Source organism: Suricata suricatta, chromosome 9 (genome assembly GCF_006229205.1).
Source record: "Suricata suricatta isolate VVHF042 chromosome 9, meerkat_22Aug2017_6uvM2_HiC, whole genome shotgun sequence".
Classification (NCBI taxonomy): Eukaryota; Metazoa; Chordata; class Mammalia; order Carnivora; family Herpestidae; genus Suricata; species Suricata suricatta.
Genome location: NC_043708.1, coordinates 110,646,532 through 110,663,662, shown reverse-complemented (window position 1 = coordinate 110,663,662; position 17,131 = coordinate 110,646,532). Strand labels below are relative to the sequence as shown.

General features: G+C 52.1%; 1 protein-coding gene across 4 annotated transcripts in view; it reads right to left on the bottom strand.

Moving 5' to 3' along the window:
• Window positions 1–17,131, bottom strand: part of ARID3B (AT-rich interaction domain 3B) — a 57,529-nt gene that overhangs the window by 4,202 nt on the left and 36,196 nt on the right. For 2 of the 4 annotated variants that reach the window (XR_003913127.1, XM_029951382.1), the window contains exons 3-8: window positions 16,426–16,497; window positions 16,150–16,222; window positions 3,654–3,837; window positions 2,307–2,581; window positions 1,942–2,196; window positions 482–583 (exon numbers count right to left, since the gene is read on the bottom strand). Coding sequence is in view for 3 of the 4 variants with exons in the window: in XM_029951382.1 (XP_029807242.1) it covers window positions 482–583; window positions 1,942–2,196; window positions 2,307–2,581; window positions 3,654–3,837; window positions 16,150–16,222; window positions 16,426–16,497 (961 nt within the window). In the remaining variant the exon portion in view is untranslated. Of the gene's footprint in view, window positions 1–481; window positions 584–1,127; window positions 1,461–1,941; window positions 2,197–2,306; window positions 2,582–3,653; window positions 3,838–16,149; window positions 16,223–16,425; window positions 16,498–17,131 lie in introns of those variants that run through there. The other 2 variants (XM_029951381.1, XM_029951383.1) reach the window with 2 other exon arrangements.

The window sequence follows — 17,131 nt, the reverse complement described above, 5'->3', positions numbered from 1 at the left end:
AGCACAGAGCCCGACGCGGGGCTTGAACTCACAAAATGTGAGATCATGACCTGAGCCGAAGCCAGACGCTTAACTGACTGAGCCACCCAGGCGCCCCTGGTCCATTTTAAAGAAAGGGAATGACGGGTGATGTTGAGGAGAGTGGAGCTGAACCCTTCCAAGGAGCCCTGTGTGCCACAGGAGCATGACGGCAGACGTGATGTTTAAGGCCTGGGCATGGACTTGATTATGACGCTTCGTGCTTAAATGATGGGTGCAACTAGCAAGCCAACTGTTGGTCCAAAAGTGTTAGACGCAGGGTCTCTACTGTTCTGTTGAAGGTAAGGGGATCAGTCCTCCTGGCAATCCTCAGCCTCTGCCAGTCCGGAAAACCACTTAACCTTTGGAACCTCGAGACTACATGCAAGAGAGCCACGCCTGGGAAGCTGTTCAGATGGAGGGTTACAGGAGGGGCCCTCCCTCGGAGCACGCGGAGCCTCACCTGCATAGGTGGTTCCGTCGATGTCTACGGACATGTTGATGCTCCCGATGCTGCCTGTGGTCAGGTTCAGAGCGGCAGCTGAAGCCTCTGCTCTGTCTTCTGCTAGGGACAAGGAAGACAGTGGGCCGGATCAGGAGTTCTGACACTGCAGTGTCCTCTCCAAGGCTCTCCCACTCTCCTGGACCAGCCAGAGCAGGCGAGGCCTCCCACTGTTCTACAGAGTATCCAGATAACCTTCTTCTGAGAGTAAGGTCCGGCAGGAGAACCCAGGCTTCTAAGATCCTATCACTTGCTCTTTCTGTTCCCTGCTGAGCCACTTACTTCCCCCATTCCCTCTGTTCTCCCGGGAAAGGGAGCCTCGGCTGCAAACACTGAGCCTGGCTCACAGCTGTGCACTGACACTTTCAGCATGATTCGGCAAACATGAACTAAGCATCCACTGTCCATCAGGCCAGGGAGCCGCAGACCAATAAGGCCAGTCCCTGCTCTGAAGACCTGCCTTTCCTCCTGCTGCCCTTGACCGGGCTGGCTGGTCCTTGAGTAGAGGGTCTACCTGCCCAGCATGTGGCCTGGCACCTGGTGCCCATCTCAACCTGACCATGTGGGATCTGCAGAAAGCTGCAGGTGCTGGCTCTGCCTGGCTCACCCTTTCATCATGCAGCCAAGTATTTCTTCCGAGTGAGCTGCTTTTCTATTAATGTCTGGCCTGTGCAGGTAACAGAGCAGAGCCCTGCCATCGGGGCTGTTGCCCCCAGTGCCCCAGTGACCTGCTCCTCACTGGGGGACAGTGGGGGAAGGGAGTGCTGCCTGCAAATGCACACAGCTCCCTTCACACCTGACTTTCCACCACATGCTCGCTGAAGTTTGTTCTGAGACAGAGTCAGGGCAAGAATCTCCAAGAAAACTGGGTGTTGGGGAGAGGGGAGAAAGGAACAAGGGGCATGGAGTATGTGATTTAGGAGTCCAGAAGGTAGGGCACCTGAAAAATGAGGCAGGGAAGGGAAAGATGTCAATTATGCTGCCAAACTGGTATTTCTTCTTTTCCCTGTGGAGGGTCACAGGCAGCCAGGCCTGAGGTGACTCTGGCCCCTCCTGGAGGTTCCTGGGGGCTCAGGATGGAGGTGCTGGCTTCCCCCCAGACCTACATCCGGGGAGGCACTAGGGTGAAGACTGAGCCCTCTAATTTACACAGATCAAAAGGCTGGGGAGGAAGAGAAACACAGCAGCTGTACCTGAAGGTCTCTGACTCCTCCCCCTCGAACAACTGCTCTGGTTTTCCGACAGAGAATAGGGCACTGCCCGAGGCAAGTTTTAGTCAGCTTGGTGGGCTTGGTGAAGGTGAAGCCCCATGTGGCTTTCTGGCCTTGAGACCCTTCGGGGGAACCTGGAGGGTAGACCCCGGAGGGGCCCCCACCCCAGTCCTGGGGCATAGCAGGAGGAGAGGGGGCTGCCCGGCTCACCCCTGCCGTTGATCCTGATCTTCATGGGCAGCTGGCGCGCCATGCTCAGTAGGCTGCGCTGGAAGGCCTGCTGCACCAGGCGCTGCTCCTCCTCCGACAGCCTGGAGGCCTTCTTCTCAGGGGGTTCCCCGGATTCCAGCCGCTCCCGCAGCTGCTCCAGCGCGGCCGTCCGGGTACTGGCCTGCTGGCCTGCCAAGGTCCCGGGCACGGCCAGGCGATTTGGCACAGGCATCGTCGTCACCGGGACTCCATCACCTGGTGAAGGCACCAGAGCCGGACCGACCTCGCACCTGACAAGGGACTCTCCCGCAGCCCCCCTGCCCGCCCTCCTCACCCCTCCCCCGCCGCCCCCGGCCCTTGCAGACCTTTCCTGAGCGAGGTTGCTGGGGATATCCGAGGGCTGCTGGCGGTGGCACTGCTGCTGGAGCCCAGCCCGAGGATGGGGAAGCGGATCTTGGGTGGGGAGAGCAGGGCGGGGGCTGCAGCGGCGGTGGCGGCAGCAGGCGAGTAGCCAAACAGGGAGGAGCTGTAGCTGGGGCGCCGGCCCTCCCGCCGGTTGCCATCGATGGCTGCCTGGAGCTCGGCCGGGGAGCTCAAGGCTTTCTTCTCACACTCATAGGCATAGAGATACTTCATGTACCTGGAGAGAAGGAAGGAAGCAAGGAGAATAATCCAAAACTGCACCAGAGGCTGCCCAGTTTAAGCTCATGGGTCTCTGTGGGACAGGCCTCTAGGAAAGAGTCACTTGGTAGAAGAGAAAGGTCCAGGGCCTGCCAGCTGCTACTCAACCCTGTCCTGACCTCTGTTCCACTCGGGCACCATTCTTTCGGGGAAACAGAGCACATCTCCACTCATGTTTCATGTCCGTGTTGGTGCTGTGTCAGTGCCCTGGGGGAAAGGCTTGGCAAGGTTCTTGGCTCCTGGGATGTCCTAACCATACTGAGTCACGCTGCTCAGACAGGAGTGATTTGTCCCACTGTGTGTGGACCTGGAAGATGTCCCAGGGGCCTCAAGAGAAGGACCGTTGTACTGGTTACAACGCTGTCCCCGACCCCTGCTGGAACAGCTCCAGAGATAAAACCCACTTTTCGACAAGGCTCTGACATACTGCCTTATGGCTGCTCGTTCCTTATCCTTCAGAGAGCAGCAGCCAGCGTGCCCTGAAGAACCGAGGCGCCTCGGGCTACTCTTGCTTCCCCTGCTTCTATTACTCTCAGAATTAATTCACATGGTTGTGAAAACGGGTCTCACATCCCTGGTCCTCTGTGGCTGGGCACATGGAAGGTCAGGTAGGAGCGGCTAAGGCTTGGGGTGGGGATTTGTGTGGGAGGCAATGTCCCGGAAGGAGTGGATGCGGGGCCAGAAGCCCGGGGGCGAATCTTAGCTAGCTGGTATGGCCTGGATCACACTATGATCTCTGAGGCTCAGTTTTTGTTTACTGAAAAATGGCATAACATCTACTCCACAGAGTTGATGGTGATGCCTGAAAGAAAGAAAATGGCAAGGTCGCCCAGGGGTGCTCTTGGGAAATGGTGGTTTTCATCCTTACTTAGGTCTAGAGAGGGACTCATCTCAGAAAGCTCCTGGCTGCATCAGGAATTCCGCTCATCTTGCTCACTGCACAGTGGCATTTCCTTCCTTCCTCTCCTCTAGGTTAAAACATCCCCGTTCTCCAGCCTCAGCTTCCTTTCCCTAGGGCACTGGCCACTCACTGGGTCCTAAGGGTAAAGGCGGCACTGGTGATCGACGTGGGCAGGTTCAGGCCTTTGGTGATCTCCCGCCAGATCTTTTTGTTGATGATCTCCACCAGGCCCCCCTTCTCTGTCACCAGCTTATACAGCATGTACAGGTCCAGGATCTGCTTGGCCATGATGGGGATTCGGTTGATGGGGGTCCCTGTGATTGTCCAAATAGAGAAAGAGAGGGTTGTGTTACCAAGCGGAGAAAAGACATGCCTGTGCCCACCTTTTGATGAGTCAGAAATATGTTCATGAATCTGCTTTCATCAGACTCCAACTCGAAGCTCTCAGACTAGCTACCAGTTCTCCTTGAGATGAGCAGACAGGTCTGTCTCACAGGCTTTGTGGTCTTGCTTAAAACATTAGCCTCTCTAGGTCTGTTCTCCTGTTTTTTTTTTTTTTTTTTTTTGGCTACCAGGACGAGTGCAGATTCTTTCCCAATGATGTGGCCACTCACACTCCTCTCAAGCCTTCAGAAGCCACTCTACTGTCCCACCACCCACCTGCACAGCTTCCTGGGTGTCTCTTTTGTAACTCTGCGTGTGCTTTATAACAGTCATTTCATTTGCATACTGCCTGCTTCCTCTTCTCCTGTGGCAGGATGGAGAAATGTTTTCTCTCCTGTGTCCCCATCAAGTCAAAGGAGCTGCTGGACACAGGAGTCTCCAGGGGGATACAAAGCCACTCAGTGGTTCTCTCCCCACTAATCACTCCGCCCCCTCCATGGCCTCTGCAAGAGGGAGGGTCAGAGCAGCTTCCGCCACTGGCCCCGAAGGGAAGTGAGAGGAGCCAGGGACTTGATTAGGAAATCTGGCACCAGGCAGGAAGGCCCACTAATGAGCACCAGGGGACGGCAGGGAGGGCGGGGCTGGGGCTCTTTCACAGGCGGCTGGGATGCTGGTCAGGAGGCGTGATGGATGACTGTCATTTGGCAGCCTCAGGATTAATGATCTGGAGGTCAGAGGGGAGAATTCCACAGGGAAGGGTCACCATCCAGGGCAGGGTATGAGACTTGTTGCCTTTTGATGGCAAACTCCTTTTACTGTACATGGGCCGCTCTCCTCTGCCTCGGCCCCTCCCACCGCCCCAGCCTTGCTGAGGTCTCACAGACTGCCTGGTGGACGGTAAGACCGCTTGGTTTTCCAGAAGTGCTGTTTACTTCGGCTCTTCCTGCTTCTTTCTCCTCAAGGAATGGCATTTTCTTTCTAGCCCTGAAACGATGGTCTCATCAACTCTTTTACAGGATAATTCAAGCTAGAGGCATGCGGAGCAAACAGCCTGAGCATGAACATGTACGTGGAGCTGTATGGCAGCACAAGGCCTCTTTTCTAAGTGTGGGGAGGGGGCAGGAGATCTCTAAGAACTTTGTCTTGACCAGCTGGTACTTGGAGGGTCAAAGCAAAGGGGTCACAGTGTTAGATCCAAAGATTCACATGTAAAATATTCAGAGGGCTGTGGGTACACTGCCAAGACACATAGCTTGTGTTGGTTAACTTTTTTTCTCCCTGTGCTCTTCTGGACAGTGAACCTGATTCTCAACATAACCATGAGAGCCTGGTGTGGCAGAACTGGTCTCCTGGCAGGGCAGGGCTAAGGTCCACACCCTCCAGGAGGCCTGTCTGCCCGAGCACACTCATGGCCTAAGCGAGTTCACACCCTCATGGCATCGCGTGGAGACTTTGGAAGGGCCGCTCCTAACGTCCCCTCCCATTTCCAGAAGCTTCCAGGACATCTTCACAGTGCCCTGTTTGCTTCCAAGTCAGAATGTTCACACAGAGCGCACCCTTATCCCAAAGCCAGCCCCTCCGTTCCCATCACTTCCTTTTCTTCCAGTAACACTGTCATCCTCTGAGGTCTTGGGCAGCACCAGCTCTTCTCTCCCCTATCACCCACCTTGAGGGTGTTAGGAAGCTCCGCTGATCCTTCCTTTGAGGTGCCTTTCCGGCCCATGGCGGCCTCTTACCCACGCGCTCAACCTGTGCACGGCTGCCAGCACAGCACCAGCTTCCTTGTTCAACACCTACAGGCTCTTATGCCTGCCCATCTTGCCCCACACGCCCAGTCTCATCACCTGGGGCCCCAACACACTTAAAAGATTACCTACAAAACATTTCAAGCATCCCAGTAACTCACTCACTCACTAGCTCGCTCACTGGGTCTCCTCACGACACTCCCCAAACCACGCCCATTTCTCCTGTATGGTTTGTCCTGTGCTCTCCCTCATCAAGCCTAACATGACCTGCCACTGCTCAAGTCCTCTCCATACTGGCCTTGAGGAAGAATCTGCCAGCTCTCCTAGTTCACAGGGATTTCTTCTCTCTCCGAATTCCTGTTACGGCCCCTCGAGGTCAGTGATAATTAGCCTCTGATCACTTCATGTATGTTCGCCTGGTAGCCCAGGAGGACCGTCAGTTCTGCGATGGCAGAGACTGCTCCTTCTTCACCGTGTCTTAACTATTACAGTGTGTAATAAATGAAACTACCGTGCAGACTGGGGGAAAAATGCTCCTCAGAGCCACAGCCAGCAGCTCTGGGTTCCCCAACTTGTAATCTCAGATGCACCTGTCGTGCTTGCGGTGCACCCGCCAGACCCGTCACCGGCATCAAGTCAGGTGTCTGATGCTGACAACCTTGAACAGAAGTCACCGTCTGCTCTCAGGTCTCAGCAGGTTCATTAGGGTCGCAACCTTTAGTAAACGGACTGGGGGAGTGGAGGCCCAGGGTGGTTAAGCTCTTTGCATCCAGGTCCCACGAACAGTGGAGAAGCAGCAGACGGAGGGATGGAGAGCTGGGGCGGGGGGCGGGTAGGTAAGAAGGCTGAGAAGGTAAAGAAACCACGAACACACTCAGTGGGGTCAAAGAGAAGGGGCAGCAGGGGTTAGACAGCGGAAGGCAGCCGGATTTGGTGTGTGCTATGGACCAACCGCGAGGCACGCCTGCCCTGATGATGGGACTGCTATCCTCCAACAGTCACAGAGATGAGCTACGTATCTGGTTTTCGAAATCCAGATTTCGATTTTGCAAATGGACTTCAGAGTTTGCACTATTTTCATTACAATAAAGGGTCTATCGTACTTTTGGACATGGCCATTCACAGAGGCCAGCCAGGAGAATAGAAAGCAACCAAACCATTTATACTGGTTTTGTTTGAAGATGAGGTGTGGCTATGAACCACGAGAGATTGGCAGGTGTAGCTCACACTGCCTCTGGAGGCTACTCCCTGGTAGTCACTGGACTGTCTAGCCATTTGACATGGCTTCTTTGAGAGACAATGCTATAAATGCAGAAATTTCCTGAAAAATTCGCCTTTTGATACAGCGTGTGACTGCATGTGGCTGAGAACCACTCAGGGCAGGGGAAACAGAGGTAGGTGTAGGAGCTGAGTCGACAAGTAGGGGCACAGTGACATCTGAAGTCACAGGCCATAAATCTAACCAAAACGTGGCCTCTCTCCGCCACCTCTGGGGAGGAACCACAGGTCTGGGGTCCACTGGCACTCCGGTGCAGAGATCAGTGGGTAAGGGGGCCGGGTGCTTTCTTCCCATAGTCTGGCCCTCTGTGAAACTGCTAAAAATAGCTCCCAGGGCAGAAGGTGTCCCGATACTGTCAGAAACAAAACTGAGGCTATTCTGAGCGCTAGCTCTGGATGATGGTATGGATTTCTCACATTGTCCAGACAATCCATACACAAAATCTGCCCTGGCTTCGAGACCCACGGGAGAAACAAAATCTTCCTACTGGTCTGTCTCTGCAGTCAGCCCTGTGCTTACCGGACCCGCACCCATCTCCCTTGCCTCAAGGAGACTCAGCCATGGAGAGGGGGGGAAGGCCTTTTAGTGGAATTTATCTTCTGAACAAGAAAGAGAACCAATATATCCTACAGGGGAGTGGGGACGAGAGACTGATGTACTCGGGACTAAGGTTCTCCATCTGTGAAATGAGGAACTGGGGCTAGATGACTTTCAGTCCTATGAGATATGAATAAAACCTTAAAACAAAAATGGATAGTTGTGATTATTGCCGAAGGGAGGGTGAGTTGGTTATGGAATAATGTTGCCAAGTGACCTTGAGGTGGATGGTTTAGGAACTTGTCCTACGAAGGCTCTTATGTAGCTAAGGACCAGGTCCATATGCTTGGTATTTCCCCAGCCTTACGGGGAAGGGGGGGTGTCTCTGGTCTGCTGTCTGGGCTGAATTATATCTTCCTCTAAGGAGACTCTTCACCTGCAAGGTAACAGATCTCTGTCCAGAGTAAAAGCAAAAGCAACCTGCAGAGAACCAAGAAGGAGGCAAACAGCCTTTGCAAGAGAGCACTTTGTGGGTCACTAGCCTTGGCCCTGCAGGAGGCCGAATCTCTGCCCCCATCAGGCCTCCCAGAGAGGGCGTGAGCACCTGATGGGGAAGCCTGTGTACTGTCAGTCACTGCTATCAAAGCAGGAGCTAGGATTGAGGGTAATTAATCATGCTCCCTCTGACAGGAATCCAGGGCCTTATCTGTACCCCAAGAAATGCCGCTGGTCTCCAGTTCCCTCCTCAATAAAGGAGACTGACAGTTCCAACAAAGAGGGCCCTTATCAGATTTCAGCCAGGGAACCCTAGGCAGCCCAAGGGACTATGTAGAAAAGGCTTTTATGAGGGCCAGGGACCCAGGGAGGCTGTGGGGCTCCAGGGGCTTTAACCCTTGGGTGGTGGGAATGCCGTCGGGCACCGGCACTAGCAAGGCCAGAGCTGTCACTGGGAACTTGTGTCCATATGGAGCCAAACAAAAGCTGCTCCCTGGTACTTTGCTCTCCTTCTTGCCACTCAGGTTGGGGACAGAGGGGTAAGGAGTAGGGGTGAGGCCAGAGGGAGGAGACGGCCTCCTTGGGCACTGGAGACAAAGAGAGGAGATGGCACTTCCACCCCGACACAGAAAATGGGCCTGTTCCAATGAAGACAAGACACAGATGGGGGCAGGGACACCAGACAGTCATACGGTTGCTCTCCTGCCCACTGATCAGGGGTGAGGGCCCAGGACCCAGGACATGGCCCTGCCAAGGACCCTCGCTGCTTTTTCCTGGCTTTGAAAATGATCATTAATCATTTCCATTGCCTGTCAAGAGAGCTGGGCAGTCGACCGGAGAGCCTAAAAGAATTAAGACCTGTGTTAAGTGGGGAATGTGCACAGGCAGATGGACAGGCTTCCTGCCCATTCCTCTGCATATTCATTCTTGCCCTGCTCTGGTCCCACTGCCCAGGAACAGGCAAAGAAATGACTGGTGATTTTTCTTCCAGCTTGTTTATGTAGATCACACCAGGAAACTGGGCAGCTGTGTCTGGCAGTGTGCTGTGCAGTATATAGTTGACTGTTCCACAAAACAGAGCAGAGGCAAGATGTGCAACTATCCCAATGCTGGACTGACAGGTCCAGCATTGAGCTCTCTCTCTGGTTTCCCACCGAGTGGGCCTAGCAGATATACACTATAGGCCACTAATCTTAAGTACATGCCTCACTGGAATTTTACTTCTGTGTACACCCCTGTAACCACTGTTCAGATCTAAACACAGAACATTTATAGCACCCCAGAAATTTCTCATGCCCCTTCTCAATCAATATGCATCCTCCACCTCTTCTCTCCCCCGGAGGTAGCCATTATCCTGACATGTATTGACACAGGTGGTTTGTTTGAACTTTACATATGTGTAGTCATGTAATATATACTCTGGTGTCTGACTTCTTTTGCTCAACATTAGGTCTGTGAGAACCCTCCAGTGTGTAGAGCATATATTCCATTATATGACTACAGCACCATTTATCTGTCCGTTCTACACTGATGGACACTGGGTTCTTTCCAGTTTTGGGCTCTAACGAATGGTACTGCTCTGAATATTCTTGAACTTTCACTGAACACAGCTTTCATTTCTTTGGGAATACACCTACAAGAGGAATTGCTGGGTAGCAGGGTCGGCATACGCTTAGCTACAGTAAACACTACCAAATAAACTTCCAGAGTGGCCATGCCCATTTATATGCCCAGCAGCAATGCATGGGAGTACTGGAGGCACCACAAGCTGAGAGATTAATGTTAAACTCCTCACCTTTAAAAAAATTTTTTTTTTTTATTTTTAAGAGAGAGTACACGTACGTGAGCAGGTGAGGGCCAAAATGGGGACAGGAGGTAGGAAGAGAGGGAGAATGAATCCCAATCAGGCTCCGCATACTATCAACACAGAGCCTGATGCAGGGCTTGAACTCGAGAACCGTGAGATCATGATCCAGGGCTGAAATCAAGACTCAGGACACTTAACTGACTGAGCCACTCAGGTGCCCCAAACTCCTCACCCTGTTTGATACTCTACCTCAAACTAATTGCTTTAGGTGAAGTTCAATGTGCAATGCTATGTTCTACTATGGCTTGTATTAAAATTAAGGTTAGGGCTCTGATGTCTCCTTCCTTAAAAACTATGTTTGGAGAAGTTGGCCAAGGAGTTAGAAGGAGGTGGATCATCAGGTCTTCTCTGCTTTCCCTGACTGCGGCTGACGAACAGACCTAGCTGGTGTCTCCAGGAGAGTGGGTGGGAGGTTGCCTGGGGAAAGGCCCAACAAGGGCCTTGTGGCCTAGGGAGTTCATGACTGTCTTTCATTGCCAATCCAGGCCACTGGCTAGTCAATACTCAATGGATCTTCTCACTGTGTAAGTGGACCAAATCCTTGCTTTAGACTATTCCTACAAGAACCCTTGGATGATGCACTAAATATTAGCTCACTTGGAACAAAGAAGGGCAAACTATCAACTCGATTTTACCAAGTGCTAAAAATATCAGTAAAAGATTTGAATGGGAAGAAGCTGAATTTAATGACAAAACTGGGCTTGTCAAATTAATCATGCCTTCCAAAAACCAGGATCCCTTCCTGTTATTAGCGATGAGTAGATACAGAATATTAAATGACTATTTTAAGTGGAAAAAAGGAGAAAAAAAAACCCCATATATTAATAGTAGTGGGAACACCTGGGGAGAGAAAAAGATTTGGCCTCAGACAAAGGCCACTCATGAGATAAATATTTGCATTTTAGACTTTTGTTTGGGGCTAAAGTTAGAAAACGAAGCCCCAAAGCCTGTTTCATTTGACAGAGACACGTATTCTAGTCTATCAGGAAGAGTGTCCATGGCAAAGGCCGTTTACTGCAAAATTCAAAGAGTATATGAGAAACTGCCTCCACCAAAAGGCAGAGCGATATATGTCATGAACATTTCCTTGCCTGAGATGGAGAGATAAGCACACAACAGAAGGAAAAACACTCAAATCGCACTTTGAGGCAGACCAAGCCCTTTCCCACAGTAAATTCTTTGTATATACACATCAAAAACAGATTCAACAATCCATCTGGGAAAACCAAGGTCAGTTTGCAGCCTTGAACAGAACTAGTGGGGGGAGGAGGGCAGTTCTCTGGGTGAGGTCTTGACAAAGCTTGTCCTCTATGTGACTAAGCAGTTCAGTCACCTGGTGTGCCTGGCTAGGGCAGGAGAGGAGAGCCTTGTCCGTGGGTGCTCTGGGGGCGTGTAAGATGCGTTAGCGCTTCCATCTCCTGTGCCCCCATCCCCCCTTGACAGATGGCAGCTTCTGTGCTACTGTGAACTGTCACATCTGCCCTTCCCTGAGAGGCAGGCCTTGCCCTGAGATGAAGACCTCTCTCACATGAATAGTCCTACCCCCGTGTTCATCAGCTAGATGCTGTGAGACCCTACCACACACTGGCCTGCAGAGGCAGACCCGCATGCTCTGTGGGGCTCGGAAGCCTGAAGGAGACAAAGCCTGCCCGCTGCCTGAACTGAAGTGACAGAGCTGCTGGCACAAGGGGCCATTTCTCAAGGGTGCTGCAGGAGAGGGAAAGAGCACTGGCCCGGGAGTTAGGGGACAAGTGCTAAGTTGGCTCTGTGGCCTTAGGCAAGTCAGTTGACCTGGTAACCTTTGCTCTCTCTGCCCCTCAGAGCTGGAGCTGTAGTGAGCAGCGGATCAGAAAATGGGTTGAAAGGGTTCTATAAAGTGCATGGGATAATAAAAATAACAGCAAAATCATTCTCTTCCTCCTCTCTGGTGACATATTTCTTTCTGTTCCACCGTCTAGGGAACAATAAAACAAGCTCTTCTTCCTCACTGATGAAGAATGGAATTGTTTATAAGCCCTTGCTTATCAGATTTCCAAATTAGTCCCCCTCTGGCCTACCTAGACTTCCCCCTACCCCAGAAAATCTATCATGGAATGAACTCTCAGAAACCACCCACAGTTCAGTTAGCCAGAGAATTTTATTCACAACGGTTTGGCCTTATTTTTTGCAAAGGAATACGTGTGTATTTTCTACACAGACATGCGCGTGTGCGCATGCAGCAAAAGGTAAGTAAGAAGGGGCGTCAGAACTCTGAAATGTCACCAGTCTTTCCAGAGAAATATGGGCAGGGGGGCAGGGGGCCCTGGATCAAAAGCAACTTGTTTAATTCAATTTGGCTTAGGCATGGAAAGGGGAGAAGCACTTGGTCTTAGGGGACATCCCTTGGTATAGTTTTCTTTTTAAGTATTAAAAAAAATGTATGTATTTATTTTTGAGAGGCAGAGAGAGAGAGAGCATGAGCTGGGGAGGGACAGAGAGAGAGGGAGACACAGAATCCGAAACAGGCTCTAGGCTCCGAGCTGTCGGCACAGAGCCTGACGCAGGGCTCAAACCCACGAACCAGGAGATCATGACCTGAGCTGAAGTCGGACACTTAACCGACTGAGCCGCCCAGGCGCCCCTTCGGTATTGTTTATACACAACTGTTTTGATAGAAAATGCTTTTTGGTCACTGAGGGTGACTCATCTGTTGTTGGTAGCTCAAAAGACACAATAATGAACATAATACAAAACACAGAACTTGGAAGAAACTTCCAGATTCACTCTAATTGAACCCTCACATTTTGCACATAAGGGGAAGCGTGGCTCCCAGAAGGAGACCACTTTGCTGCAGATCACGGAGACGGGTGGGACGCGAGCCACGCTCTGCACTGCGTCTCCAGCCCTGTCCCCTAACCATGTGCCTGCCAACGGGGCGGCAGCAGACCTTTCCCAAGGCAGGCAGGAGGCAGAGAGCCCCTCGGCCTCTTCTCAGGCTCCTTCTAGGGCGGCTTGCCCTGCTGGTGGGGGAGGGGTCACCAGGGTGCAAGTCCCCCTGGTCTGGCCCAGAAACCAAGGTGCCTGGAGTTGAAAGGCCCATCTGTTTCGGCCAATCCACCCGAACACGTTATGAGGCGAAGGAGCTGCCCCACAAAGCAGCGGCTGCAGCCCGGCCCATCTCCCGCCCCCGCCGGACGGGAGAGCCGTTTTATCACCTGCAGCTGCAGTCGCCTCCCTTGGGGCCCTGTCCACATCCCCTGTGGTGCAGCCCGTAGTGTCAAAGCGGACAGGCCCCTCTCACGAACAGGTGGGAGGCACCAAGTCTTTCAAACTCAGGCCATTTTCAGTGGCTCCTGTGAAATCTATGTGTGTCCTTCCCATTAGCTGTGGAGGAGTCACTGGCCTGTTCCCGGGGTCTTTGAGGCTCTTCCTCCGACCCAGCTCACAATATCTGGCTCCCAAGTGCCCCAGACGCTCTGATTTGGGAGTGATGAATCAGTCACAAATGTCTAGGGGCCCTTGGTCTCACCACTGTGTGAAGAGCAAAGACAGCAAGCCTCATATGAGTAAAACTGTGCTCTGCTCCGAGCCATCTTGGGCCACACAAGCTAGTTTACAGCCTCAGGTGTTAGTGCTCCAGAAAGGAAAGCGCTGTGAGTTTAAAGGGAACAACGTCCACGCCGTGTCCATGCCATGTCCACGCCTCGAGCTCCCCTCTCTACCCCCAGCACCCACTGCTTGTCATGGCAAGCTCCCTGAAGGCCCAGCTCTGGTGACATGCCCTGTGTTCTGTGTCCACAGACTACAATGTAAACTTCTTGGCCAGACACTGCTCTCCAGTCTGGAGCCAGCTGACTCATCCAGGCCACAGACAAGGAAGGGGTCTTCCAGCTGTGCCTGGCCCACGGGCGCCACCACACTCTGCCTCTGCCTGTTACCTCCAATTTGGGGGGGGGTGGGCAGAGGCCTCCCCCGCGTCCCAGCCCAGGACCAGGGCCCAGCACCCACTCCTCGGCCACTCGGCCACAGGAGGAGTGCTTGTGATAATGCCTGGCACAGACCCCTGGCCACCCTCAGGCAGGGCTACCTGAGTGGAAGGAAGATGATTTCCACAAAGAGTTTCTCTACAAAGGAAATTTTACAACTTCACCCTCTTTCCCATCCTTCTAGTGGCGGTTCTCAATGGGAAGGGCGGGGGGGTGCTTTTCTTCCCCAGGGGACACTTACAATATCTTGAGATGTTTTTGGTTAACATGACTAGGGGGGAAGGGGTACCCCAACAACAAAGGACTGTCCAGTCCCCAAAGTAAATATGCTGAGGTTGAGAAACCTTGTATTTGGGGAACTAACAAGTCACAAAATGGACTCCACTGTTTCTTTTCTATGGGTGATGCTGGCAAACAGTGAAATACCTAACATAAGTGCTGAGGACAGAAAAAGATCTGTCCAGCCTGAATAACCACGAACTGACACGATCAAAGGGAGTCAGTCACTCCTACTTCAGGGTCACTCAGAAACAGCCTAGATGGCCGTCGAGGAGTCCCCAGCGGCTGGAACACAGCAGGCTTCCCGGCACATACTGCTTTCTGCTGACTTCCAATGACGGGCCGGCTATCTAGCGTGGGGTAGCCCGGCCTCCTGTGGGGAGGGAGGGTTGCCGGGTTGGCCCGCTGAGTTCAGAAAACCGAGTCAGGACTGTTCGCCCAGCAAACACATCATGAGCACCTCCCTGCCTGGCCCTACGTGAGCACCAAGGACACAAAGAAATGAGGGAGTGGCTGCCCTCAAGGAACTCCTAGTCTAGTGGGGACACACAGTAGTACACAAATAATTTCCGACACTCACTCGTAGCTGGGCTAATCTAACTTCCATTCTCCTTTAAAAATCCTTTTGGGAAGGGAGACAATAAAGTGGAAAAGAAAGCAGGGGAGCCACACTGCTGATTAAAATCTATATTGCTGCAGCAGCCCCTCTGAGACGAGCTCAGCTCCTGGGTTTGCACCAGCTGGGCCTGTGGAGCTTGTAAATAATTAAAAGGTAATTGGAAGGGAGACCGAAGTATTAAGTGGATTTTTTGCTCTCAGGGCAACCAGGGAGTTTCACTGCTGCCAGTCACATTATCTTCGGGGATTATATTCTTGTTTTGCACTGGCACATGCAGCTCCAGATAGCGGCTGGAGGAGGAAACTGTGGGCTGCCTGGACTGCTCTGAGAGGCTTGGAGATGGGAGGACACGGAGACGCAAAACTTCCAATTACCTTTGTAGGCAAACCAGCAGTAACACGCACACTATTAGCACAGCAGTGAGGCTTAGGAGGTAGAGGAAGAGGAAGGAGGAGAGAGAGGGAAGGGTGTGCTGGAGGGTGGGGGGGAAGAGGGAGAGAAACACAGAATTGTACCTGCTGGGGGCTGCCATTATAGCTCAGCCTAAGATAAAAGAGGAAGATTTCATTCCCAGGTCTCCATAAAGCAGCGGACACAGAAACCAAGGGATACACAATCAGACACAGGCAGGTCTCAGGCAAGAGGCTGATGGGGACAACTCTGTTATGTGGCTCTGTCCTGAGGGTGACAAAAGGAGAGCTACACGGGTTGCTGAGGACCTTCTAGAGGCTGGCTTTCTGGCCATGCTTCCTGAGGGCTGACTCGGCTGGTGAACCCATTGCTGTGACAGGATATAAAGCCAGGAAGTTGAGTCACTGGGCTCAAGACTCAGTCCCGCCAGGATCCAATCCAAAGTGGAGATGTCTGGGGTGGGGGGGTGGGAGTGCGAAGGAGAAGTGAGAAGGCGCATTATAAAGTAGGTGCCCATGCAGAGCGCCCCAAACCAAGCCAGGGGGTACAAAACCCAGAGCCACTGGTTAAGAAAAAAAGAGTTAGCCTCTGCTTTTCACGGATCATTTCAGATCCTCTCAACACATCCTGAGGGACCTCTAGTCTTTGGCCCTTCTCAGTCTCTGTAGAACTAGGTACACCAAGAGGAAACCCAACATACTAGTTTAAGTGATGTCCAAAGTTGCTATACGGCTAAGAAAAAAATACGTTTGATTTTGAAAGAACACCAGAGAGGCCAGTTAATCAGAAGGGAGCAACAAAAATAAGGCAGGACCAAATATGGATGGACCATTCCATTTATTTTCTGCCAAGGCCCTCTCTGCCCTCTTCGATCTGGTTGTCAACTACTCTGCTAGGGCTGGAAGCACTCAACAGTAAGTGCCTCTTGTTGTCCTGGGCTAAGATGCTAGCCCTGTGCAGGGAGAATGGCTAACGGCGACTTATACACAGTAAGCGCTCAATTAATATTCACTGAGTTGAAAAACTGAGGAGACTACACACTCACCCCTCTTCTGCATAAAGACGAAGAGGTCATCCAGGAACTCTTTCCTTTCCGGATCACCGTCCAGTTCATACAGCTGCAATCCCGGGCCCCCAGAAAAAAACACAATGAAAAATTCCGTCTAATGCAGGAAGTCTTCCACCAGACGTATACAACCATCTCTCTGTAGGACCACAAATGTGACTCATTGGCCATTCCTGTCCTTATGCCTTGGGGATCAGATTTAACAACCCACTGCAGAGCTGCCCCACTCAATACCACAAAGGAGACGTTACAGACCTTGGCAAAATCTCGAGAGATCTCTCGTCCCCGGCCTCCATCTGCATCATCACTCCAGGCCAAACCACCATTCTAAAGGAGAACAAAGCACAGAGTTCAGAAGGGAAAAGGAGAGAGTGACAGAGGACAAGGCAATCTTTTGGAGCAAAGACAAAGAGCCTCAGCAATTGTGCTATCTTGGCTCAAACTGTGAAGACTGCTCAGGTAACGGCCTCTGCCGCTCTTACAGGGACATCTTATTCTCTTGCTTTCAGTTATGGTTCCAAAGTAAGAGGGAGTCAGGGGGAAGCCATCAGGTCCAGTTGGTGGGAGGCAGGTGGGTGTTAGTTATCCTTGATAATCCTGGAAGAGGAGGACACAAAGGCCCAACTTTTGGACAACCTGTGCGTGCCTAGCTGGTCTTCCAAAAGCCATCATTCTGAGATGTCCCACTTTTCCCCAGGTTCTATACAGCATACGTGTGTGTGTGTGTGTGTGTGTGTGTGTGTGACTTTACGGCATGTTTGTACACTACACAGGATGTTGTAAAGCCACATGACCACTCTCAGTGGAAGATCAAGGATCACAGAGAGCAGGTCCTGAAGTCCTGGTCTCTCCACTAAGCCTCACCACGAGAAGCCAGAAGTCTAGTGACCAGAACTCCCTAGTGATATGACAGCCTTCAGAGCTTCATGTTATTCCCAAGGTATACAGACTGTGCCCCTAG